We start from the raw sequence: 26,101 nt of genomic DNA, 5'->3' as shown, positions 1-26,101 counted from the left end.
ATGCAGCTTCATGTATGTGTGTTGTTTCCGTTGCATACGAATGCAGAGCACACAGCACCGGTCAACATGAATTATGTATATCATCTGCCTGAGCAGTGCCGCTCTCCATCATTATTACAGCCGAGTCCTTTCTCATCACATTTACTATACATTTGTTTTCTACCGTCGAAATATTACTGACTGTGAGAATTTTATGTTTCGGCGTTCCTGATCGCATCGTCGTCTTCCTTCGGGCTCACTCGCTTATTCCTCCCTTCATCCGTCTCCCTGCTTGGCCCTCCCTAGGCATGTATTTGCCTCATTGGTGATTCCAGTCATTACACCAATCTGTGTTAGGACATTCGCTCTGACATCTTTAAAGAAACAGCTAGTGAGAAAGGCATGGCTGGGAAAGGATGGATGACGATAGCTCGTCTTTACCACTTCATGCGCCGCGCTCATGACTGAGGTCGACACGGGCGAGGCTGCTTTTGCCTGAGAGTTTCAGATTACTTTGTTGCTTCGTCTTTTCGGGAAGCAGCTCCTCAGTTTTAATTTGAATCCATTCATCGAAAATTGAACGTCTTGTACGAACAGACCTCCGCAAAAAAGGCACTGTGGTTGTTAACAAGTGTTTAAATGATGAAAGCAATGAGGCACGGGCCTCCTGGTAATGTACACTTGGCCACTTATTACAATTGAATTAAGGTGTAGATTTTGTACATCTCAAATTACATAAAATAATAAGCTCAGAACGTCTACAAAGACGGGCAGCTTTGAAGTGAAGTGAAAGTGTCGCTTCACCTTCTTTTCATTTAACTCATTCCCCCCAATAATTTGTAGTAGAGAAGTGCGAGCGGTCGCAGCGAGTAAAGCAGGGCTCGTTTAAATATCTGGTCTGACGTGCTCAGCTCATTGTGTTTACAATTCTTAATCGTGCTGCAAAGATTAGAGGAAAACTCCGACGGCAGTCTTTAGAAGAGGCTCTGCGATGCTCAGCTCTTCTCCACAGCTGTGATACAGTTTTAAAGTGTGCCGTTTCATTTTCACTTGGCTTTAAATCACTTCACATAGACTGGGTGCATCTCATCTTTTCCTCATTAATGAAGGACGCAGCAATGAATTGGTGTGTGCTAGATTAACCAGGAAAGTGATTCAAACCAATCTGTTAAATATGATTATATAACAACTTTTGTGCAACTTTCTTTATTTTGTGTTGCTTTTTTCACCGGGTTTAATTGCTTACTAAAGTTTGGTCTCTACCCCTCCAATATTGATTCAATAAGCCCTTGCCTAAGGCATTGTTTACTCTCTTGATGCAACGATTTTTCAATAGTGCTACCTACTCCATTAAATACAGGCAGGACAAAACAATGCTCTTCATTACCGGACCTGCATCATTGAATGAGTGATCTATTACGGGCTAGCTCTCCGAGCGCAGTGAGCAGGAGGGTCATTAATGGAGTATTCATTTGGAATACCTTTTGCAATCAATTTGAATTTTATGTATATTTTCAATTACAAGAGCAAAGCGCAGACGCAACCTGCTGTGGGCCAAGTTGGAGATCAGGAGAAAAGTACTACAGCTATTTGTAGACACATATTATGCTCTCATGCACTTCCATATACATATAATAACAGTGTGCAATACACATACACTTATTCTTCTTTTTTATACTAAGTTAATATACTGTGTTGTGTTGTTTGTTACGTTGTGATGTGTCATATCGTGTCGTGCTGTGTTATATGTAGTGCCGACGTAGGACAGTTTTTCCAATTTCATTGTACTACTGTACTATGTATGACTGTGCAATGACAATAAAGAGTTATCTTATCTTATCTTATCTTATCTTATCTTATATACCAGCAGGAATATCACCTAGCTGTAGTTTTCATTGTTTTCAGAGTGGCTTTTCCTGCAAAGCTCTACAACATGAATGAATAAAACATTAGTAGCTACTATTCATATTAAATAAAGCATTTGGCTGCTGCTTTTGAGAGCTTTGGTGTAACACTTCAAACAATATAACCCTCTGTCAAATGCATGCTTTTGTAAGTTTAGAGTTTATGCAAAAAAACAAAACAAAACTCAAACAAAAAAAATGACTGCATGACTCACAGGATGGGGCGGGACTGGAAGTCTTCCTGATTCATCCTTTCTGACTGACGTATCTTCAGGATCTCTGTGTAGCTCAGGTTCTGCAGGCGGCTCTTGAACTGGTCCAGGGAATTAGGCTTGGCAGTGAGTGCTCGCATGATCTGCTCCCTCACCACCTGCATTACCTGCACAGCAGAGCAGAGAAGCAAAAGAGCGCAAGATGAGATTATAGAGGGTGCAGGAGACATAATGGGTGAAGACAGAGAGCGTGTACTACATCTAAAAAGACACAGGAAGTCAAAATCACCCCCCTGACTCTAACCCCACCCAAATTTTAGGCTCAGGGGAGCGTTTCACTCCAAAAGGATTTATGCCTTTTATTTTTTCCAGAACTTGAGCTTCTAATCCAGTCTGGTTCATTGGGCATCAAGTAGAAAAAGAGCAAAGGAGATCAGTTTAGCAGTGGGTAGTCGAATAAAAGTATCGTATATCGGGGAAATACATGACAGAACTTGTTCACAGTATTAAAATTCAGCTAAAACCAGTTTTTTGGAAATGGGTGCAGAAGCGTGATAGGAGTGCTCTTCAAAGTCATCAAAAGCATTTCTGGATTATTTATTTTAGAGCATCTGCACACTGTCTGAAGTGAGCAATGACAAAAGAGACAACAGAGCCAGATCAATAAATGACCTCTTTTAACTGCTCGTGCAATAAAAATGAAACGCAGTAATTGACGTGTTGGTGTGCAGCACACGCAAGAAAACTAAAAAAAACACACGCAAGGAAATTCTCTGACAAATGAAGAGCTTACACAAGTTTCTATCATGACATAACAAAAGTGCCAGAAACCATAAAGAATGGTTAAAATCACACAAAAGCTAGGACGAGTAATAAACCAGGTTTATGACAGTAACACGCTGGCTATGCATATAAAAGCTCTTCATCCTTCTCTAGTCACACTGAAGCATTTTAGAAAATGAGTCCTGTGCTCAAACACTCGATGACAGCTGCTTCCATTTAACTTTGTGCTCTGACAAGTGATGTGCAGTTTGCATAATTAGAACGTTAACACTGGTGTGATCCAAAGATCCTGAATTTTCTTGATCTGCGAACGCATTTTCCCAACACACGAAAAAGGAATCTGACTGAAAACGTCCTGAAAAGTTTCAAACAGAACTTTCAAAAAGAGAGCAGCTTTCATTCAAAAACACTTTTTACCGTTTCTCTCTGGCTAAGCACTGCTCCTCCACTAACTGGAGATGATGTGACGGCAGATACGATGACAGATCAACTTTGTCAGAAGCGCCGTTTGAGCCTGCAGATGCTGATTCGCTAGATCGAATCACACTGAGGTGATGCAAAGAAATAACGTCCGCCTTCTGTTCTCTTTGATTTGGCTTGATCGAGTGCTTAAGAGCACACTTGTTTCCAGCCTCTGGAGACGCTTTCTTACAAACTTTATTAAATTAGGAGATGATGAGAGTTTGAGATCATGTTTTGTGCTAACACGTGCACAGAACAAATGGATACTTCTACATTCGTGATCGGTGAAATCTTTCAGCTTCCCATTCTTAACAGCTATGCCAAAACCCAGCTAAGATCCCAAACATCGTCTTACGTAATATTATTCTTGTTTGTTTTTACTGCAAAGCGATTACTCATCAACTTGCTAACCTGTGGCCTCACACTACTCAGATCTAGGGGTGAGGGCATTAAAAATAGGTTGGACTTGGTGAAAGTGTAGCAGGCACAGAATAAACCCCAGCTCGGCACCAAAAAACAAAAACACTCCAGATGACGCAGGCGATTGAAGTTAATCCTCTTAGATCAGAATCAGCAGTACTCTGTGTTAAAAAGCATTAAGAGGAGGCCTTGACCCAAAGTCTCCTGTGGGGAAGTTGGAGCAGCTCAGCAATATTGCCAGAAAAAGAACTTAACCCATGTCTAATTCTAGATCTGATGGAGTCTCGTGGTAAAATGCTGGTATTAAGCTTTCACCACAAAAAAGTATTTTTGTAACCGATTACAAACTTTAATCTGGGGATTAACTTTTGGAATAAAATATGTTTGGAGGCGGTAATGACTGACTTCCAAACTAATGGGCAACAAATTAATCCTGGGAACTAAACACATGCAAAAAGGTGACAAGCACGGAGACAAGGAGTGTCAGGAGGTCAGAGAGGGAGTTACACAGAGCCGCAAGCACACTGGCAATGTTACAGCTGGCCTCTGAAATTAGTACATTTAAGCGACCAGATATGACAGGCCATTAGATTCCTCTGAAGAATCACTTACAGAGCTGAGACTTTGACCATATGCAGTGTGATTCATTTACAAAGCCCAGACACAGACTCGCATTAGTGGATTTGTGGTTTTTCTCTAATATAATCCAAATCTAAGTGGCACTATAACTAATGCAAAACATCAACGACTGCATCCTTCAAATCCCCCCTAACGGAGCGCATAAAAGCCAAAATCAGGATCTTTGGTTGGTCACAAAGAAGCTCCATACTGGATGAAGATAAAGCCCATTTATGCAACGTATTGACCTCATTATTTCATTTTCATAACAATCCCGACAGCTGTGCACGAGGGCTCTTTGAAACCAACATGCTCACTGAGTAAAAATGTTATGATTTACTATATTTAAAAAGAACTGCATGGACAATGTGGCTTCTTCTAGTGATGAGATATGAATCTCTTTACTAACTGATGTGCAGTAGTGCAACATGAACAGGCTAAAAAACGTAAAGCCCCCCCCCCCAAAAAAAGTGTGTCCACTAGAGGGCGAGTGTTGACGTTTTCCCTCTGCACCAGTCGGGACTAAATTGACATAAATCCATGCACATCCATATTCCCACTGTTGGATGACTTCTCCATCTGTTTTTCCATGTCCTGTCCTCACCTGTGCATCCTCATAACATGAATGCCATATTTTCACGAGGTGAAACAGGCGTCCAGGTTGTGACAGGTTTACAGCACCCCGAGACTGCCTTTTGAGCTTCAGCCCCTCACCCCAGCCTCCTCCTCATCCTCCTCTTTGAGCTGAAAATTGCAAATGGATGAAGCCACAACTTGCAATCACGCTACCAGAGATTCATCACTTCTTTCCCCTACTTTTAATCACACCCTCACCGACTTCCCCATCATTTTTTGCACACACACGCCTATAAAAGTGATAATTAAGCCTAAAATGAATTTATTTCCCCATTAGGATTACAAATGAGGTGTCAGGTTGCCATTAAGGAACATTATGTCACTAAGAATCTTTTTAAAAATAAAGAAAATAATAAAACCGTGACAAAAACAGTTGCAGTTGGAATCTGGAGTACACTGAAGACCACCCCTGAAATGACGTTTTCTAATCTTCTTGTCACCTGTAGCCTGCTTTCTCACCTAATCTCAATCTCCAGGGACAGACCGCCATCCAGCTCTGGTGTTTCAGCCCAGCTGTCTCTGGGGATTGTTCATTAATATGCCTTGTTTGCAGTCATGTCTTCACCGGGAAAACAATTCTGTTGGCCCATGTGGCTGCTCTGATGCTAATTAACACTGCGAATATTCATCACATTTAATACGAACACATGGTCCTTTCACAACAGGGCATTATGAATATTTTATCTTCATCCTTCTCTGTTATCCACCGATTGCTCAGAGAGCACCTTGGCAGAGGTGAGATGACGTCAACGCTGAAACAAACTTTTTACCGCCTGAGCTGAGAAATCCTCAGCACCAAATTTAGGCTCCGCTTTTGGAATGGCGTCATCTTAAAGTACACTTTAGATGATTTAAGTGGCCAATCGTTCATCCCGGTCGTCGCCTCTATCTTTATTTCTGCCTCTCTCCATTTTCCCCCTCATGCACTAATCTATTCTAGACAACAGTCAGTGATTCTTACTTGTAGCTCTTTGCAAGAGAGAAGTTGGACAGCAGAGCAAGAGTTGGCAAAAGTAATTAAATGCTATCCCATGAGCCATCAAGTCCATGTAATGAAGAGCCGGCCACTGACGCGTCTACCACGCTCCCATCTCCTCGTCCTTCTCCTTTCTTCTAGTCGGCTTCTCCATCATCGGCCGGAACAAATTACCTTCCCCCTCTCAACGACCAATCGACTGTCACCGCCGTTCCATTTGCCTGAGAGATGCTAATGACATCATTTACCAGCTGCCAGTCAACTGCTCACCCGCCACTCACGCCTGTGTGGTAAAAACTGGAGATTGTCCTGGTAAGACTTTGGTGGGCAAAGTAACAACGCAGTAATCACAGAATAACGACTTCGCTGATAACTCAGTGAAAGCAATCAAAAAGTCGATCTCATACGTTGCCAATGAGGCCGTAAATGAAGAAGACTAACCATGCACGCTTGCTCGCATACAAAAGGAATGTACGCCAGCACGTGTTTGTGCAATAATTATCTGCGCATACAAGTTCATTCCCGTCAGATTTGGGGTTTTTAAGTGACTAGCAGAAAAAAAATTAATAAAGGGGATCATTCATTACATTTCTCCTCCCTGCAACGATGTCCCACATTCAGTAAACAATTATCTTCTTGAGAGCTGACCATGATGTCATTGAAAGTAAAACAATGCCACAGAGATGGACATTAAAAGATGCCCGTTTCTTATCACGCTGCCTGGAGAGGGGAGATGGGTACGGTTTGTATTAAATTTAAAAGCTGATAAAAAGGCAGAGTTTAAAAATAAAGAAAAAATATAAATCTGTATGTGGTTGAAGATTTATAGGTAGGATACGACTTACATCAAAGCTGTAAAACATCCTGGGAAAAAACATCAGTATCGATGATGCAAGCTGCCTAGTTTATTAAATCCATATTAAGACGAGCTTCCTTTGTGAATACAGACATTGTTTCACTCTGGTTTCTGTTTCCGAAATCATAGTGACAGTAATCTTTGCCAACAATGCCAAATGTGCGGTTTCTTGCTCTAACTCAGCCCTGCAGCCTGTGTGAGAAGACGTTTGGGGAGGCACGACAAAACACAGATCTCCGTCTGACAGGAGTCAGACAGCACAAACACACTGACATAGTGTTGTGCTTTAACTGCTTCGCACTGGTCTGGAGCACTGAAAGCTTGAGCTGAAACAACGACTGCGTGCTAGCTGCTGTCAGTGGCATACATGTGCTGGTTACAGAGGGGACAACTGAAAGGAACTTGAGAGGATATATCTTTAAATATCAGTAATAATTATCATAACTGGGATAGTAATGTTCCCTTTGTGCAAAAGTCTCAAGTCACCCCTCATTTCTTTAAGTATGGAGGAGGTGATGAGAGAGTCTACAGCCATCTGTAAAACACGGTGGAGGCACCGTCATGGTTTGGGGCTGCATTTTAGCCAGTGGTGTTGAAGATCTTTCATCAAAAGTGATGAAATTATGAACGCAGAAAAGTACCATTGGATTTTCCACCATGCAATACCACCTGGAAAGCCTTTGAATGGCAGTGGGTTAATTTTTCAGCATGGCCCCTGATATTTCAATAAATTGCTGCAGCCATTTGCCATTTTCCTGGCAATATCTAAAGAAATAAGGGGTGGCAGAAGTCTTTTGACAGTACTGTATATAAGGAAAATATTAAGAAAATCACTGGAGTTACCTTAAACAAACTGCTCGGCAACAGAACAACGAGGCAGTCACAGCACCACTTCAGCCTTTGGTTTTTCTTAGACTCTACTGACAAACTTTGTCGCGGCTCTATGTTAACTCTGCTGAGAGGATAAGGTGCTAGTCTCATCCATTAAAATTTCAATCATGTGCCAAACCCCCCTACAGCTGACATGCAAGGAGTCATGATATCTGGGTATTTCAATGAAATAAAATAGAGTGGTACGGGGTAAATGCAACTTTAAAAGCGCAGGGAAAAGCAGCTCCATTCTCTTTCAGTCAATGCCTCGGGGACCTATTTGACAGCATTACTGCACCACAGAGAAGCACACATACTGTACTGTAGGCAAAACACTTCTACACACTCCCAATGTGCACATTTAAAGTGCACATACGCTGCTGTATTCCTCCTCTCCCAAGCATTACTCAGTAGGAGCAAGCACCACTAGCGCACACAACAATTAGTTGAGTAATTAATGGAAATTCCTAATATTTCCACGTACCCGCAAACCACATCTGAAGACCTTCCTTGCATCGGTTCTAGTCTTCCTTCCACATGAGTGATGCTGGGTCGACACCGGCTGTTGCTGTTGGCTGCTGTTGTTGCCATATTTAGAGGGCTAGCAATGCATGCTGAGACAAACTGTCAGAGGAGCTCTTTTTCAACAACCAGCTCTGTGTGAGGCGCAGCACAGCCCATATGGATGACCGCAGAAGAGAGTCGCTTGGGAAATCGCCACTTACTGTAAGTCTATCAAGAAATGCTGATGAAAGCCGAGCGCTGACCTTGGCTTGTGTACAGCGTTGCATTAATGAGTGTATTATTATGACAAAGTTGTTGCTGGAAATATGAACATTCTGCATTAATTGTCCCACAGTAAATTGGTGGTGATTAACAATCTCATCAAGGACATAAAATCAGGTATTATTTAATTATATGAAGTAATGCATAAGGGGGGGGGGGGGGGGGGGGGGGGAGGGCCTAAGAGCACTCGTTCATGCATGAATGCTGGGTAGACTGAAGTTGTCTGGAAAACTAAATCACACAGCTTCCCCATTAATAATGCAACCAGCTCCTACTTAGGCCAGTTACAGAGCTTTTACACTAAAAGTGCAAGTTTGGCACTGTACAGAAAAGCATATGGAAGACGCTGCAGAAGCCATGCAACAGCAGTGATTTTCTACACACAGTGGGATCCAGACATTGTCAGGACGTAAAGTTTATTGCGCTTCACTTAATTTAGAACGGCGGTGGAAAAATTGATTTGTGCAAAACAGGCTTTATGCCATTACGTATGCAACCACTGTCTCCTGATGCGGCTTGAATAGAAATTCTCACCTGCTGCAGAAAATATCAAATAGAAGGAGGAGAGCAGAGAGCCAAAAAAAACAAAAGAACAATATGAATCCTTGTGCACATGATTTGCTCTTGCATATTTAGTCCAAAGTGGTAATTGCAATCATACATCTTGTCTTTTTGTTGTCGGCAGAGGAAAGTGAGGTACTGAAAAAAAAAACACCAGACAGAGAGAGATTCTGGGTTTGTCTCCTTTTCCCGCACACGAGTATCAATCCGCAGACAGAGGAGGTGCTTTAAATTAATCACTGATAATTATTCAATATTAATTACAGGGCCTTCAGCACATATGCACAATAAGTCTCACCCACACACAACCAAAACCTTTGTAGAGACTTTTCTTGCAAGAAGACTTTATATACTGCTGGGCACACACACACAGAGACACACAAACACACATAAATAAATGAAGAGATAGATAAATAACCGCATCAAAAGACAAGAAAACTGGAGTTTACTCATCTCTTCCCCTGCTGATTTTCAGTGTGTTGTTGTTGTGAAGATGAGACAAGACTATCTCTATCCTGACACAAAGCAACAAAAACAGCAACAACAAAAAAATGTTAGCTCTGCATCTCTGCCTGTGCAGCTCAGATGGTTTGATGCTAATGACTGATGATCTCTCTGGTCTGATTAGTGAGCTTAGCTTTGGTGTTCTCAGTGTGAGTGGGCCAACGTTGCCTGACATCAGAGATACCCCCTTAGGAACACACACAGTCATGAAAAACTAATGTACTCATAAAAAAAAGAACGAAATCCCAGCGCAGAAACACAGCTAAGCATCCGGACCGTCCTCCTGCTACAAACTCAAACCATGTGGACAACAAAAGCACACACACACACACACCAAGCTAACGCAACCTCATGTGCTCTGTAGAAAGACTCAGACACAAATACGCCACTTTGCTGCGGCGCATTTACAAACACACATGTGTGCGCTCGCTTTCACGTGCACCCAAAAAAGCAAAAACAATAAAGAAAACCTTGTTAAGGGAGTGGGAGGTGAAGCAGCCAGGCAGAAAGATATAAATAGCCTGTCTGAATTCAACAATAGAGGTGGTGGTGGTGGTGTAGGGGGAGAAAGGGGAGGGGTCAAGAGACACGACTAAGGAGGAGGAGGAGAGAGAAAGACAAAAAGAAATCGAGGGAAGGAAAGAGGAACGTAAACATCTGCAGAGTTGCTGAGGTACGTAAAGCCAGTGTGCTATAACAAAATGAGGAGGGGTCTCGCTGTGGGAGAGGAGTGGGGGAGGAGTGGGGGAGGTACCCTTTCGCCATCAGACGTATCATTTCCATACAAAGCCGGACAGCAGCGGTCACAGTTGTTGGCATATTGATGGTGGTGTGTGCGAGCACTTTTCACCAACTGTCCCGAGCCGCTTTCTGGAATCCAAACATGGCACTCGCCCAAAGCCTTCGTCACCTGCACTCACAATTATTACTGTCACATCACTTCTGACTGGACGCACCGGCACCCACTCGATTAATCAAGTATGCATGCATCTATGGGAACCTTCTGGCAAAGTGAAAGAAGTGTCCGCTTGCTAAAGAGCACAGTCAGAAATCATTTGCATTGATTTGCATTAAGCGGCCTTAGCTGATCTGCACCATTAAATAAAGCTGAAATAGTAGCTAAAAACCACATTTCTATGTTCTAAAAAAGCAAGCGATTTATCAGGGTTGGGCTGATGAGAGACTCTCTGAACTGCAGTTACAGTACCAAGGGCTTTTGGGGATTGCTATGTGAATAATCCCACTTGGGATAGTCACTCTTCAACATGGCTGAACAAAGCAGATTATCTACTCTCCTCTATATCACCACAGGCAGGAACAGAAATGTCAAACACCAATAAAAAAAAAAAGGAAAAGAGGCTTTAGCTGAAGTGCTACCTTCACCACGCTCGAGGTCTCTCGTTCAGCTTACTGATCACCGATAACCAGACACATGGATTTCGTGATAGAGCTCGGCTTGTCACTTAGAGAATACAATCATTAACAGGGCTGAAACTGCAAATAAACATTTCCAGTATTGATTTAAAGTAAGACATGCAATGCTTTCGTTCTGAGAATTGATGACTTCAGAATGAAGCTCGATCCAGGACGCAGCTGGCATAAATCCCGGCCCTGGCAAGAAATACTCTGGTAAATCTAGAGTGGCTCAGTATTGCATGTTTATTTTAATTGCTCAAAAAAAATATGACAGAAAATTGAAATGTAAACATATAAACAAGCATGATTTAAGGAGAATCCCACACTGACTGAGCGTATTTTCAAAAATATAGATGGACTTTTAATTGACTGTTTCATGCTGTGTGGGAGACTCTTTTTTTTGAAGTGCTTAGAAATGTGTATTGGTTGTGGTAAAACCCTTTTACTTTAATCAGTCATTACCAAACTGGGCCGCAGACTAAGTCGTGACCCTTGATTGTTCGAGACAAATTTCAAACACATGCCTCAAAATTCAGATTGATATCTCAGCGTGTTCACTAGTTACAGGAAACCGTTGTAGAAGACAGAGATTTTTCTTAATTAAATGAACAAACAAAAACCGACTGGGAAAAGGTACAGTTCCCTGAAAGGGTCATGTCGGAAACATGTGTGTAAAATCAAACATGCTGATCTATCCATTATGGCAAAAACCTGTGAATAAAGAAGCAGCTGAAAGATGTTAATACTACTGATTTTATTTCTCTAGCGCCAAATCACAACAACAGTTAACTCAAGGCACTGTAAGGTAAAGACTCGACAATAATGCAGAGAAACCCCGAACAAGCAGATGATTCCCTATGAGCAAGCACTTGGTGAGAGTGGGAAGGAAAAACTCCCTTTTAACAGGAAGAAACCTCCAGCACAACCAGCCCATGGGAGGGGCAGCAATCTGCAGGAACCAATTGGGAGTTAGGGGAGGGTAGTTGGGATAACATGTCAAAGTTTGATGATTTGCTGCAGAAAGGAAGAGGGAGAACTACATCCTACATATAGCATTGGTGTACATTAGCACCAAAAAAGGGCAACAAATCCTAACATTTAAGAGACTTCAAAAAGCGTGATGACTTTAACAAACTACCTAAAGTATCTAGTTCTCGATTTAACTTCAGTTAGTCAGCATATTAATTTCACTGATTAATCATTTCAGCTTTAACCTCAGCAGCGTATAGTTCACCCGACAGCTAAGATGCTATCCATCATCACAATAATAGGGTGAGCAGCACAACATGTGACCGCAATCCTCTCTGCATTGTGTCCCAAACAAATAAAATCAGGTACTGGCAGTACTGCACAGACGCCTGCTCTACAGTCTGGGGCTGACCTCGCTCTAATCCTGTGTCAAACCCCTCTGGCTAAAACACTGGTTGAAGCTCATCCAAGGCTGAGAGAGACAGTGTGGAGTAGAGGAGAGCAGTAGTAGTGGCATTGAATTCCTCTGGTGACAAACAGTGGGTGTTGGTAATGTGGAGTAATCCCATTCACAACAACAAAACCCAACCCCCAACACACACACACACACACACACACACACACACACACACACACACACACACACACACACACACACACACACACTCGAACAGGAATACAGATGATGCCTGGAGTCTAATGGGGGGGTAGGTGAACAGGGAAATGTGCGCATGCAGTGTAAGTAGCTGTGGGTGTGAGCTTATAAGACAGATTATATTTGTGTGACCGAGTGTGTGTCTGTTAATGAAAAGGATGCGATCTGGGTCCCGGTCTAACCTGTTTACGCCTCGCCGAGTCTACATGACCCCATCTGTCCCTCCCCTTTTCTCTGCCGCTCTGCCCCGTCCCATCTTCTCCATCTATGCCTGCCTTTTCTACTCCTTTCCTCAATCTCTCCATCCTCCGCCTCCTCCTCCGCATCCAGGCAACAACACAAACAGTCCCTCTTCCTCCCTTACTACCACCTCCCCTCGCCCCATCCGTGCAGGCTAATTGCAAACCAGCCTCTCTTTCTCATTCTCATTTCCATTCTTAGTACTTACATGTCACCTCCATGGTTCCAAGCGTGGTGTGATACTCTCCACAGTGGCTGACGAATCCTCGTGCTTTTGCCAGGAAACGGGAGTTTTTAGAGCTCAGCGAGAGAGGGATGGACGGAAGGACGGACGGAGGGAGCAGATGGCTCCTCGGAAGAGCAGTCAAGCTGACTGTGGACAGTTAGCTTTAGCGTTAGCCACAATAAGGGGAGACTTGTCTGTCAACACAGCTTGTGTACCACCTCCGGTTTGCCTTTTCGAATCTGTTTATCCTACTAAATCAGCTTTCCTGCTTCACTCGCTGTTTCAGCATGTTCTCTTTAATTTAAAAATAAAAAACCCTGCCTTCTTCCCCTTCATAAAACTTTACCCATCTCAATTCTACTATATTTTTGCATGCCTCTGTATTTGCCTTCCTCCCTCCCTCTGTGACTCTAAGAGCATCAGCCAGGCTGCTCTGCTTCACTTAGGTTGATCTCGGGGCTTATGCCCTGATTGGACACACGCCACGATCAGAGACACCAATCGTGGTGCAGCAAGTGGATCACATGATAAGAGTGTGTGTGTGTGTTTGTCTGAGAGCAGTTTGGACGAAGAGGGAGGGAGGAAAGGATAAGAGATGGGGAGAAGGAGGAGGAGGGGTTTTGTGAGTGGCTGCAAGCCGCTACATCACTGAGGGATTTTTTTTCCCAAGAGCCTGAGCAGAGAGAGAGAGATGAAGGTGTTTTTTCCCCCACTCCTGTGGAGAAGAGGAGGAAGAGGAGCGGCGCACAGCACAGACGTTTGGATGAAGGCACGACAGGCAGCTGTACAAGACGGTCTCTGATAGATGCTGTCGCACACACAAACGCAAGCGTGCACGCATGCACACATGCACGCATGCAGCACAGTGGCTCCATCTTACCGACACAGAGCCAGAGTAGTGCAGCACAGCAGAGGTAATTGAACAGCGGTTGCTATGGAAACAGGGGAAACGGTTGCTGACGGTCGGCGCTGTGCCCTGGGAGCATCAGACTTGCCTCTATTAAACATACATACATCATGTACTCACAGCACACACGCCTTTATGCTCTCATGTTTTGTCTTTTTTTTTTTTTTTGAACATCCAAAAAACCAATAAGGCAGAATGTACAGCTGCTCTGCAGTGGTGCTGTGTGCACGGGCTTAACCGCCATAGTGTTTTAAGCTTCTTTTAAGCCTTGTGCCTTTGTCTTAAATGAGCTTAAATCCACAGTTTGTGTGTGTGTGTGTGTGTACTGGGCAGATGCTCCATCGAGCGTGAAGATGCAGCCACTGAAAGAACCATCGAGATTTACTCACACACTTCACATCCAAACGTAGACAAAACCTGACCAAGGATTTTTTTCCCCCAACAAGTATTCAGCACTTCAGAAAGCTGACTGCCTGGCAAATGTAGAACCTACAGGAACATCTAGCCATATGGGAACCTTATCTAAAGTGGACGCCCTCAGAATTACACTTGACACATGGAATTATCCACCCACACATCCATGCGTCCTCTCCAAAGAGGATATACCCTCCTATATACTGTGTGCACATTTGGAGCTGTGGCACACATCTACACACTATAGGTACGGGCTGGTCCTTTTATAGCACAGCCATATCTGCTTGTTCAAGAGAGCGTACCTGGGCTTGAATGTCTGCTATTTACTTATTTATTTGTGAAAATCATTCCTTCATAGGCGATAAAGACAAACGGCAACAAAGACTGATAATCTGCATCCATATACTCCACATCACTCGGCAGAGCTGCATGTGAGAAAGCAAATGTCTGACTCATTCACACGGCATTAAATGGTCTTTACGCTGTGAGCTGCCTCGTACACAAAGTTCACGCAATGCCTCATTACGTCCATGAGAAAATAGCGCAGGTAGCCAGTGGCCATTATGTTTCCTGCCTCCTGCACTCTCTGCAAGAAAGCAGCTGAATTAAAGCAGGACATATCTAGAAAATTTGTCTCTGGCCTTCTCCAAACTATACATTTTCTTGCTCCTTTACTCTTCATTTAAAGAAATTCTCCTACTCTTACTCCTTAAAAACACAGGCAATAATAAAAACAAGACATTTTCCAAATGCTAATACCATGCCTCTTTGCAATTGGCTGAATTACTGCAGTAGATCTCTCGGTGTTAATGATCAGCGGGCTCATGTACTGAGACGTTTGTCAGAGAGATACGTTTAAAACATTCAAAAGGCTTTTTATGACTTTAAATGTTAATTTTTTGTGATTTGTAATTTTCTTTATTGCCTTTTAGCGATATATTGGATAAACTGCTTCCACTAAATTGTTTCGTTCTTGTTCAAAGTATCACGTTCTGATTTTAAACTGAGCAAGTTGAGACTTTGCATTTAAAAGGATCTGAGCTTTCCCAGTGTGAATTTTCCTCTTCTCTATCCTTTTGCTTCAGCTACAGATAAAAACAAAAAACTAGATCGTTTTTTACCAAATTAGGTAGAAATGACAACTTTTAAATATCATCAGGTGGGGTAGATGTCTCAAGGCTTCCTTTTAAGGTCATAGGGGAAATAAGCAGAGGATGCAAGCACTGACCTCCACACGCCCCATTTAGCTGACACACAGTCCTTGAGACCAAATGGTTTTACTATCAACAGCTACTGCTGAATTTCAAAGTCATGCGCAATGAAAGACGAGGCTGGGGAGGTAAGCATCTTCTGTCTCTATCAGTTGAAACTGATTCTAGCTTCAAGTGAACGATGTGAAGGGAAGGGGACTGGGTAACAGGATCACTAGCCAGTTGTGGTGTTACAATAAGTGTCAATTAGGAGATTATTCCATCACTCTGTGTCTATTATTAAATAAAGCCCAAGTTTCAGTCTATTAGACAATCAGGTGACATAACAAATCTCTTGTGTAACACTGAAAATCACTCATTTTCCATTCGGTTGTGAATGGAAAACAACAGCAGGACAATCACGCTGTCAAATTAACTGGAGATAAAAACACAGCTGCTGGTGAGCACATCAATCGACAGTAGGTGGCTTTGACATTTGCTCGAATGCTAAAAAGGAGTCAACAAGGTTTTTATTGTTTCGGTCTCAACACGGTGTCTTCCTAAAGCCTCTCGCATTGGATCAAAACAAGTCTGGAAACAACACCGACACATTTTCCATATCACTTCTCATTTCCTCTGTGAAAGTTGAACGTGAGAGTTTTCCATCAATTTTCCATCTGAACACCAAGTTACATTTGCGCTGACACTGAGACCGGCTTATGAAACTCCCACTGCCGTCTTCCATCATTTGACTCTGCGACGAAACACCTGAAGATGATGCAATTATTCATGCACACCAACTCCATTCAAATTCAACCAAAAACAAACTTTGAAGATATATTTCGGGGCCGCTTGAGGTCTGAGTTGACAGTTAGAGTGTCACCATTATGCAGCACAGTGTGTGTCTGCTTATGGTAGAGTGAACCACACAGCATCTACCCTTGGAGCTGAAATAAGGGCTGGTTTCTTCAGTGGTAAAGCTCGTACCGGTTTGGCATTTGACGTTGTAACGTAATCGTAACTTCTTTGATAAATTAGAGAAAAGACACAGAGCATCTGCTGTCTGCTACAACTGATGCCCAATTGACTTCACAACATACAATATCTATCATAAACACCTCATTACCAACACCGTCTGGCCATGCACCTACATAAATTTCCTGTGTGAGCCGATTCAACATTAGCCAGCTAACAGGAAGTATGTCATCTTCATCCAAACTCCACTGATCCCCAAATGAAGATGTAGGGCCTTTATATGGGCTCTCTCTGCCAACAGAGAAAGCTAATGTTTTATACCAGAACCAGAGCAGAACAATGCAGGAAAAATATTCCAACATGTGTGCAAGCTTCCTTTCTAAATCTGCGGCATCTTGTTTGAGAAATCACACCTTTCACATCCGTCACATCTTTCAGCCCTTTGTGTCTAAGTTTTATTTTACATATTACGAGAAATAAACGCATCTTAGCAACATTTACCGGCAGTGGGGTGCACAGCCTCCTTGTGTTCTCAGTTTAGCACTGGCTACCATCATCAGCCCCCACTTCACAGGACCTCAGGGGGTCTAAAAGGATATATGGCATTAATAGTTCACTGATATACTCTGAAGCCAGACCACTCAAGGCCTTATAGATGAGGAGGAACTGAAATTGAATCCTAAATTTAATCAGAAGCCCGTGTAACGACATCAGACCTGGCGTGATATGAGAGCTATACGAGGTCTTAGTGAGCAGCCTTGCTGCAGAATATTGAACTGAGTGCAACTGGGTAAATGTTGGAATAATGAGTATCACAAGAGCATGGATAACTGTAAAACTGCAGCATTTAGGTTTGTCATTTTTAAGTGGTGCGCTAAGTTTTGTAAGATGCTCCTTACACCAGATTTCCTCTTATTTAAATGAAAAAATCCACTTCTTAATCCCAGTAGGAAAATACTGGCGAAAGGCAGTGCTACCCCTCGGCCTCCAAGTAGGCACACCTGTGGTATCAGTTTCAAAATCCTCCTAGAGAATTGCATTCACAAGGATTTCAGAAAACAAGGTCAATGACATTCAAACTCATCTGAGATTTTTAGTAGAGGCATCTAGGGTATCAATTTGAAGCTCCTATGTCGCCTCTTTTTTGACTAATTGTATTCACAAACTTAGTCGACAATCCCCCATCAGCCTTTTTGTGCCTGAGGGGTAATAAACTAAAGAGGTCTCCATGCTTAATGAATAAATAGAGCTGTGCATGAACTTTGCAGTAATGATGAAATATACAAGCACACTTACTTGCTTTTTCCAGCTGTGACACATCTATGTGGAAAGCTCAGTACAAAACCAAAACCTAGGCCCAATAATATTCATGAATACTGTGATGTTTTGTCTTCATCTCAACCTTCCTGCTCCCTCAAAAGAAAGAAAGAAAAAGAACAGACACACACACGCACGCAGCATACCTTGTTGAAATCTTCACTTGTGGCTCTCATCTCCTTCCAGGTCTTGTTGAGCAGCTGGATGCAGATACAGAAGAATTCTTCAAAAGCGCGATCGTGGGTGAAGAACATGGGGTGGAAGTCATGGCAGTTTTCACTGGCTGTGGACACAAAAAATACAGATTCTTAAGTACAGAGGAGATAGCTCTAATCTGACTAAACCCAAATAATGCTGCATTTAACTAATAAAAACAATGCTCAGAAACATGACATACATGACATTTTATATACAGTCTGTATGTGTGCTTGACCCTGTTAGCCGTTGGCCCCGTTTCCACTCTTTATGCTAAGCTACGCTAACTAGAAGACGGCTCAGGCAACATCTTTGATATCCTGACATGATGCCTGGCAAACAGCTTGTTTTGTGCAAATACCACAAGAGCGAATCATCTTACATTAGTCTGGATATTTTGTTTGTAACTGTGACTTCTGGTACCACTGAACTCATCATTAGATTTATAAATATTTTAAAAAGTGTGATCTTGTTAGTTAACAGATAGCCTCAGGCACAACAAAATGCCAAAGGATTAGCCAGTTGCTGAGCAAAGCAAAGGTGCATTTATTTTAACCCAAATGCTCCTTTCAATTAAGGACTGTGGCCTGAAGCTCGAGTCGAGACACCTGACAGAAGCACACTGGGACGGGCATCCCACACAAACAACCACGGCAAATAAACATCACTTAGCTAGAAACATTACAAATAAAATCATACACTAAAGGTTCTGCTTTACACTGACAAATGTGTCTGATGATCACAGAGACGCTTAAGTGTGAAAGCAGAATCATCAGGTTTGTGTATATTAAAGAGGCACCTTGAAAATAATGTAATTTCCACTAGCGACAGAATATTATGGAATATGACACACGGTTCATTAGAGAAAATCTAAAAAGCCTGATAGGGATTGTCTGCTTCAGCGTTGCAGACGTGGCAGGAAGTTGACGTGTTTATAAGGTTATTTCATTAAGAAAAAAAAAAGAAAAACACTACAGAGAAACAGATGCAGTTTATTGAAAATTTCGCCACTCATCAACTTCAAACACAAAAATGCCCCTCAGAGGCAAACTGTGACCTGCAAACGGCTCCAAGTGGACTACGTCGAGACTTTCCATTTTCCAAAGCCAGAGGTGGTTTGTTTTTTTTATTAGCGGCCCACTGAAGCATTTCAATCCTCACCATTTGTGCGAGAGCATGTACGAAATAAGAACGAGAGGGAAGAGAGAAAGCCGAGGCTCTTGAGTGCCCAAACCGCATTAACCAAGAGCTACAATAACAAGGCTTGACATTCATTTGAACTAAATTCGTCTCCCTCTCGTCTTGCTGAGATGAGTGGCGGCCCTGAGCCAAAGGTTGGTTCATTTAAAGAGTTTGAGAATGGAGCAGCGGGAGCACTCGCCCACCAGGAGCAGCCATGAAATTGGATGGAAGGGGTCAGGCTGCAATTGAAACTTCACAGTATAATGAGTGATGCCCTCAGCCCACGGGCACAGCGACCTGAGCCTTGATTTGAAGCGATAGATGCGAGATTAAGGGGAGGGCGAGAGGGGAATCCGGGGAAATGTGTTACCCGTGCCAGTAGTCAATCAGGAAGCTAATAGAGGTGAGCCAAAACAGATGCTGACTACCTGCTTAGTCTACAGTCTTTCTCTCGGGGACAGGAAAAAAAAAAGAGGAAAGAGATAAAAAAAAAGAAAGGACAGATTACAAAAACTCCCTCAATAATCAAGTACAGCCCCCCCCCCCCTTTTTTTTTTTAAATCTGGCAAGGACAAGGTGTCGGGAAGGCTGAAGTTTGAAGTGACCTCTGAGCTAAATGGGTTATTTATTGATAGGACCAACAGAGCCCCAAGGTGCCAAGGTGAGGGGAATTACATGTCAAGGTTTATTCTGGAGATACAGACAGCGAGCTCTCTGGTGTGATGCTGCAGAGATTTGTCCATCTCTGGGTTTTGTAAAGCGTGCTGAGTCGAGGGTGGTTTTATTACCTCCAGAAGCACCGATGCTAAGGGGGGAAAGTAAAACATGGCACTGTGCGGGTGGCTCCAAATGGTTACAAAGAGCGCCGTTATCCAAATGCTTACAGAATGCGGATGGTTGAATACAAACACACTTAGCTTAGGGTAAGTGGGAAAAAGCAAAACACCAAAACGTGCACTTTAAGATGCCGTTTAATCGACATTAGGAACGAGCCTTAAATGGTTCTCATGCGACTGTAGCAGAGAAATGGCTGCGATCCTTAGTCTGTTCATTCGAATTTAAATACATCACGTTTACATATAGATGCTGTTTTCAGCTTTTTGATATTTGATTTTTTGACTGCAGAGTGCTGTAGTTCATATGGAGGGAAATGCTGAACAATTTAGTACTTCCCTTTTTTCAGCTAGCTGAAATGCCACTGAATCATTCTCAACACTGCACAAAGGCACTTAAAATTATCCACCTGAATGGAACTGGAACTGTGTGAGTGCAAAGTCTTGTTGCCATGATTAGGTAACTAGAGCTTTAAGCCTTGCTAGCCTTAACAAACCTTTGTGTTTTTTTCCCTAACCAGAGCGGCGGTTTAGCATTTTTCTGAGTGACACTATGAACACAATAACGAAATGAAAATAGAGGCGCAATAAAACTGTATTGCCCATTATTCTGACTTAAGGGGCTATGCAGCTGAAATCGATGTACAGTAGTATTTAGCTTCTTGTTACTGCTCGTCTCAAATCATGCACACGACCTCGATTTGAAGCTGAGAGACATCACGCTGTGTGCATGAAAGGAGGAATCCATTAGAAAACTTCTTTCAGTGCACAGGCTGGCATTACTGACCTGACATTAAGGAGTACTGGTGAATGGAGCTACCTTTTAAAAATGTCCTTCTAAAAGGGGAAACCTGCAGAGTCACGCAATAAACTTTTAATTAAAATTTAGAATGGATGTTGAGAATACTCCAAGGTAATTTACTGAGAGACTTGTTTTTAGCTGTGATACGATCAGTTGTATCCATATAAAAAATAAATATACAGTAAAGATCGAAATTGTGATTTTATGTCATATAAGATCCACGTTTTAATCACTTACAATACTGCCTTGCACTGAGTAGCAAAATCAACTAAGATGATAAAAAAAAAATAAAACTACTCTCAACAGCTGCAAGTGAAATCAGAGCCGGGAATCAACGCGAACGGCTTATTTCAGTCTGACTTTTGACAGCAAACAGACTGGATCAAGCCTCCAGGTTTGAAAAGTGAAGCCAATGTCAAAATCTGCATTCATTCAAATGGCCAGAAGGAGGCGACTCTTCTGGTTGCAATCTAATTGATAGAAGTTTATAAGTAAACGATCCCATTTCTCACTTGAATTACGGCTCCACTAAGACGTCTTTTGAGCTAAGAAACATCTCCAAACTGCAAACTTTTTTGTCTAAATCTGAGTTAGAAATGATTATTCATGTTTTATTTCTTCTCGCTTAGATTATTGTAACAGTCTTTGTCTTTGTTTGAGCAAAAAGAATCTTCACCTCCTCCAGTCAGTCAAGAGAGCACATTACACCATTTTTACGCTCATTACACTGGCTTCCAGTACATTTTAGGATTCATTTTAAAATCTTAGTACTGACTTTTAAAGCTTTGAATCATGACGCTCCTGCCTATATTTCTGATCTTTTAGAACCTCGCAGCCTGAGATCATCCAATCAAAGGCTGTTGGTAGTATCCCGAGCACGTTTTAAAACCAGAGGTGATAGATCTTTTAGAGCGGTGGAATTCTCTCCCTCCATCTCTACGTTGCCTGGATTGTATTCATTCTTTTAAACATCATCTTAAGACTCACTTATTTAGACTAGCTTTTAATTAGATTTGTGCTGTATGTTTAATTGTACTGTTTTATGTTATTGTGAAGCACTTTTTGTTTTTTATCCTGTGAAGAGTGCTATATAAATCAATAAAGTAAAGTTAGTAAAGTAAAAATTTTCTTACTGAGTTTAATGTCTCAATTGCTGGTTTCAGCTCTTTTTTATTAAAGCAAGACGTTCATTTTCCATAATTTTGTCCCATTTTGAGTAAAATAGACCATTAAAGGGGTGACTCATCCACTCGTTGCTGTTTCAATAAAGCAATAGGATGATGGTCAAAATGCACACATTCAGGGTTAAATTCAACCCCACAATTAAAAATAAAAAAGTAAAACAAATAAAGTCCAGACCATTACAACAACAACTTCCTACTTAAGAGTTCATCTGTATTCTACCAAAAAAAAACTGATTTTTGGTCTTTTTCCATTAAGAAAGTTAGTGTAAATTTCATATTTCAAGTAACATTTTACTCTCTCTCTCTCTCTCTCTCTCTCTATATATATATATATATATATATATATATGTGTGTGTGTGTGTGTGTGTGTGTGTGTGTGTTTTGAAAGTACATTACACCATGAGTTTATATTTTGATGACTTTATGAAGACTCACATCATTGAACACACACCCAGATACTGAACTCTGCTTGTAGCTGGCTAAACACAGTCTGAAACAGCAGGGCGGCCGTGAACTCATACTCAGTTAAAGTCACAATTTATGACTCTTTCTGGCCAAGCATATGGGGCCACAGCAGACACTTGGAGTGATATTATAACCCAGCTCTAATGAGTATTCTTTGTCCTGTGTGTGTTTCATCCATCTGCATATACAGATGTTCAGTGCCTGTATCGCTCAGAGTAAGTAACAGGACACTATAATGGCTCATTTAAATCATGCTTGACCATATGCTCACATTGGTCAGCAGAACATTGGTTCAATACTTTTTTCAACAGAAAATGATGAAAGAGCATCTTTGGTGGTACAGATAGTTGCCTTTGTAGTGACTGATGCCTGTTTCTTCCTGGTTGAGGCTATGCAAACAATTCTATGCTCTGTTTCAATCACTGCCTGTTAAGCTATTTTTTCCAGATCATTGAAATCCCGAAGAGAACCGGAAGCTCAGTGACATGATAGCTCAATTCTGACCAAAACTGTAGGAGAAACAATGATTTCTATGAACTGCGTCGGTACGGACAGACACCCTGACGTCCAGCTTAGCTGAAGGACTGATGAACTGAGAGAGAGTAACACCCATCACTGGCTAAACGTAGGTCTTCAAATTATTATTAAATCTGAAAGACAGAAACATCTGGGCATGCAGATAATGACCCAAAACAAAAAGCCATTGCTGTGAAAAACCAGAGAGGAAAAACAAGAAGTTCTGCAACTTAAGATGAGGCCCCTATAACAGCTTTGATCTCATTCAGATTAATGAAGAGACAGCGACAGCTGACAGACAAAATATACAAGAAAGAACTGAAGGTATAAATTTAGCTTTCAAGTTAGAATAGAAAAAAGAAGCAAACCAAAACAGCACGATACAAATAGAGACCGCACAGACTGGTTTGTGGAAGCCTCCGCTTTAGCAAATCAGTCTGCCTGCTAAGCGCAAAGCACTCACAGTTGTGTAGGTGCACTGGACCGACACATACCTGCTAATTAGTGCTAAATATAAATAAGTATAGAATTTCACCTACTGTAAAAAAAACTGGAGCACACACTTCTTGGACAGTCCGTTATTTCCAGTAAATGCACAGCAAGCCATTTATTTAGAAAACTGCATGAAAAATTCACCAGCACCCTAAACACGTTTTTTTAGTCATGAGGTTCAGTTCAGCGACTCCAATTAGCGGAGGTGAAACTTAGCAGACAGCTAATATCTGCAGATACCTGCGTCTGCAGCCACCGGCCACTAAAAAGATGCATAACCATTAAAAATGTAAACGAGCGAGTTATTAAAAGAAATTCATGCCCATGCAGCTGTCTGGCTACTGAGACAAGTTTTGTTTTTTTTTCTGTACCAGGCTGAAAGCATATTTATTTCTGCTGTAAGCCTTGGCATTTTCACATCTCTGGCCCTTTGAGGAACTGCACTTTTTGACACGTCTGCATCGACTCTGCAGCTTCACAGGCTGCCACTTGTTCCTGACACGTTTTTGCTACATTGTTTTGCCATCTGTGTAGACGCACCATCTTCATCGGCTCTTTTTAAATCATCTATACCAATTGTAATAAAATAATAAGTAGACTTCTGGTGCTGTAGGAGCAAGTTTAGGCTTTTTGAATGAATTTTTAAAAGAACGTTGATATTTTTATAGTTCTTTTCACCAAAGGGAAAGCAATATTATAAAATACTGGAAAATGTATAATTCAGAATGACAACTCGAAGGCGTATGTGAACTTTTTTTTTTTTTAACACTGCTTCAGTAGCTCATGGCCTGACTGATAGGATGTTAAAGTTCTGTCAGCAGAGAGGAGTTCAAAGCCATTGGCTGCAGACTAAATTAGACACATCGGTACAGTGATGTTCCACGACATCAACAAATTTAATCATGAAGACGAGGCCACTCAGGGGGCTCGGGCAGTTCTCCTCTCCTTTCATCCATCTTCTGGGACGTGGGCTGCTTTCAAGGGTCACTGTCACGTTCCTAAAGTGGACTTGTGTGCGCGTTTGCGTGTGTACGCCGCCATCACCCGTCATGTTATTAGAGTCCATTCGACGTGATCGCTCCGAGGACTCGGTGACATCGGCTGAAAGCTAATTACTCAACTGGCGACCAAACAGATGAGTCGTGGACATGAGGGAGGTGACTAAGCATTTGCCCAAAGATAATGAGCGCACATCTCTATGCATGTGTGAGAGGAAGACAGAGGCTGAATGCCATCCTGACATCTGTCAAGGTCTGCTGTGTATTTGTTTGTGTGCATGCGTGTCTGTGAGCGTGCACAAAGCAAGCACAACAACTCTCAGAGTCACCTTGCAGCTATGCCACATGAATACACAGCAAAAAGTGTCATCCCCACTCTAATTACAATACCAGCATGGCCTCATGTCCAACTGTGATGAGGGGAGAGCGTGTGTGAATGTGTGAATGTGTGCATGCGTATGTGTGTGTGTCCAGCAAGCAGCGTCAGCATCATCTTTCGGATCCAGTCACTGTTTGCGTGAGTGTACAGGATGCCAAAGCAGCAGGTACACAGAGATGCAAACCACAGCTGGCTGCATGACTGTGTATTTCTACAGCACAGTGTCACTAAAACCACATAAGTAATGGATATCAGGCTTAAAATAAACACATCAAAGCTAACCTATATGCATCAAAGCGTAGCGTTTCTACTAATATACTGGATCTAAGGGGAGAGAGCTTTTGTAGATCCATCTATGTGCTAGACTGCTACATGAATTCAGCAGGGATTTTAATGATCCTACGAGCCTATTAAGACCCTGCCAAATGTTATAAGGTCAGTGTGTCCCTTTCAAATGCACGGTCAATGAGATTTTGGGGCGGGAATCTATGTGAAATAACAATAAAAACTTTACAATATCTGGGCTAGACCAGCAAGGCTCTGCTCTGATTAAAGTATTTCAATCATGAAACTAATGATCATTAAATAAGGATGCCAGCAGAAAGGGGGTCGCTGGTCCAAGGCTCTGCTCAGGAATGCAAGATTAAAAAAAAGAAAAGAAAAAGAGGCAGTGCAAGAGATGCAAGACATAAACGGGAAACCATTTGTTCAAAATATTACATTTGTTTTATTTGGAATCTCCTAACAACAACAACTGTGCCATTATAGGGAGGGATGCAGATTAGATAAGGATGAAAAACAGGGAAAAGTCGGAGCCTCGAAATTCGGGGGCTTTCATTTGCATAACAAAACCACTTTAGCATGTGGTGTTGCTCACAATGGTCAAGAAGCATTAGAGGACAGGGGAAGAGCAAAGGATAGGAGGGTAACAGATGGAGAGAAAGGAAAATGAGACAGAGGGAGGCATGTAGTGAATCCATCAGCGCTGTGGACTGAGACAGAAATCCAACAAATTTCACAGCATCTGCTCGCACAGACTTCCTTTCTCAGCTACAATGAGGCTTGCATCCAGCTGTGAGTTTTGTGAGTCTGCTGTGCCTGGGTTGCAATTATTAAAGGTACTAAACACAACTTATATCTTAATATGCAAAATATGGGGGCTAAACCATGCACTCTATT

General features: G+C 42.1%; 1 protein-coding gene across 4 annotated transcripts in view; it reads right to left on the bottom strand.

Annotated features, from left to right (window-relative positions):
* Positions 1–26,101, bottom strand: part of elmo1 (engulfment and cell motility 1 (ced-12 homolog, C. elegans)) — a 110,462-nt gene that overhangs the window by 8,794 nt on the left and 75,567 nt on the right. For 3 of the 4 annotated variants that reach the window (XM_080862626.1, XM_080862628.1, XM_080862627.1), the window contains 2 exons: positions 18,023–18,159; positions 2,099–2,262 (listed from right to left, as the gene is read on the bottom strand). In XM_080862626.1, the coding sequence (XP_080718752.1) occupies positions 2,099–2,262; positions 18,023–18,159 (301 nt within the window). Of the gene's footprint in view, positions 1–2,098; positions 2,263–13,055; positions 13,484–18,022; positions 18,160–26,101 lie in introns of those variants that run through there. The other variant, XM_080862629.1, reaches the window with a different exon arrangement.

Source organism: Rhamphochromis sp. 'chilingali' (genome assembly GCF_963969265.1).
Source record: "Rhamphochromis sp. 'chilingali' genome assembly, chromosome: 17".
Classification (NCBI taxonomy): domain Eukaryota; kingdom Metazoa; phylum Chordata; class Actinopteri; order Cichliformes; family Cichlidae; genus Rhamphochromis; species Rhamphochromis sp. 'chilingali'.
This window is presented reverse-complemented; position numbering and strand designations above follow the sequence as displayed.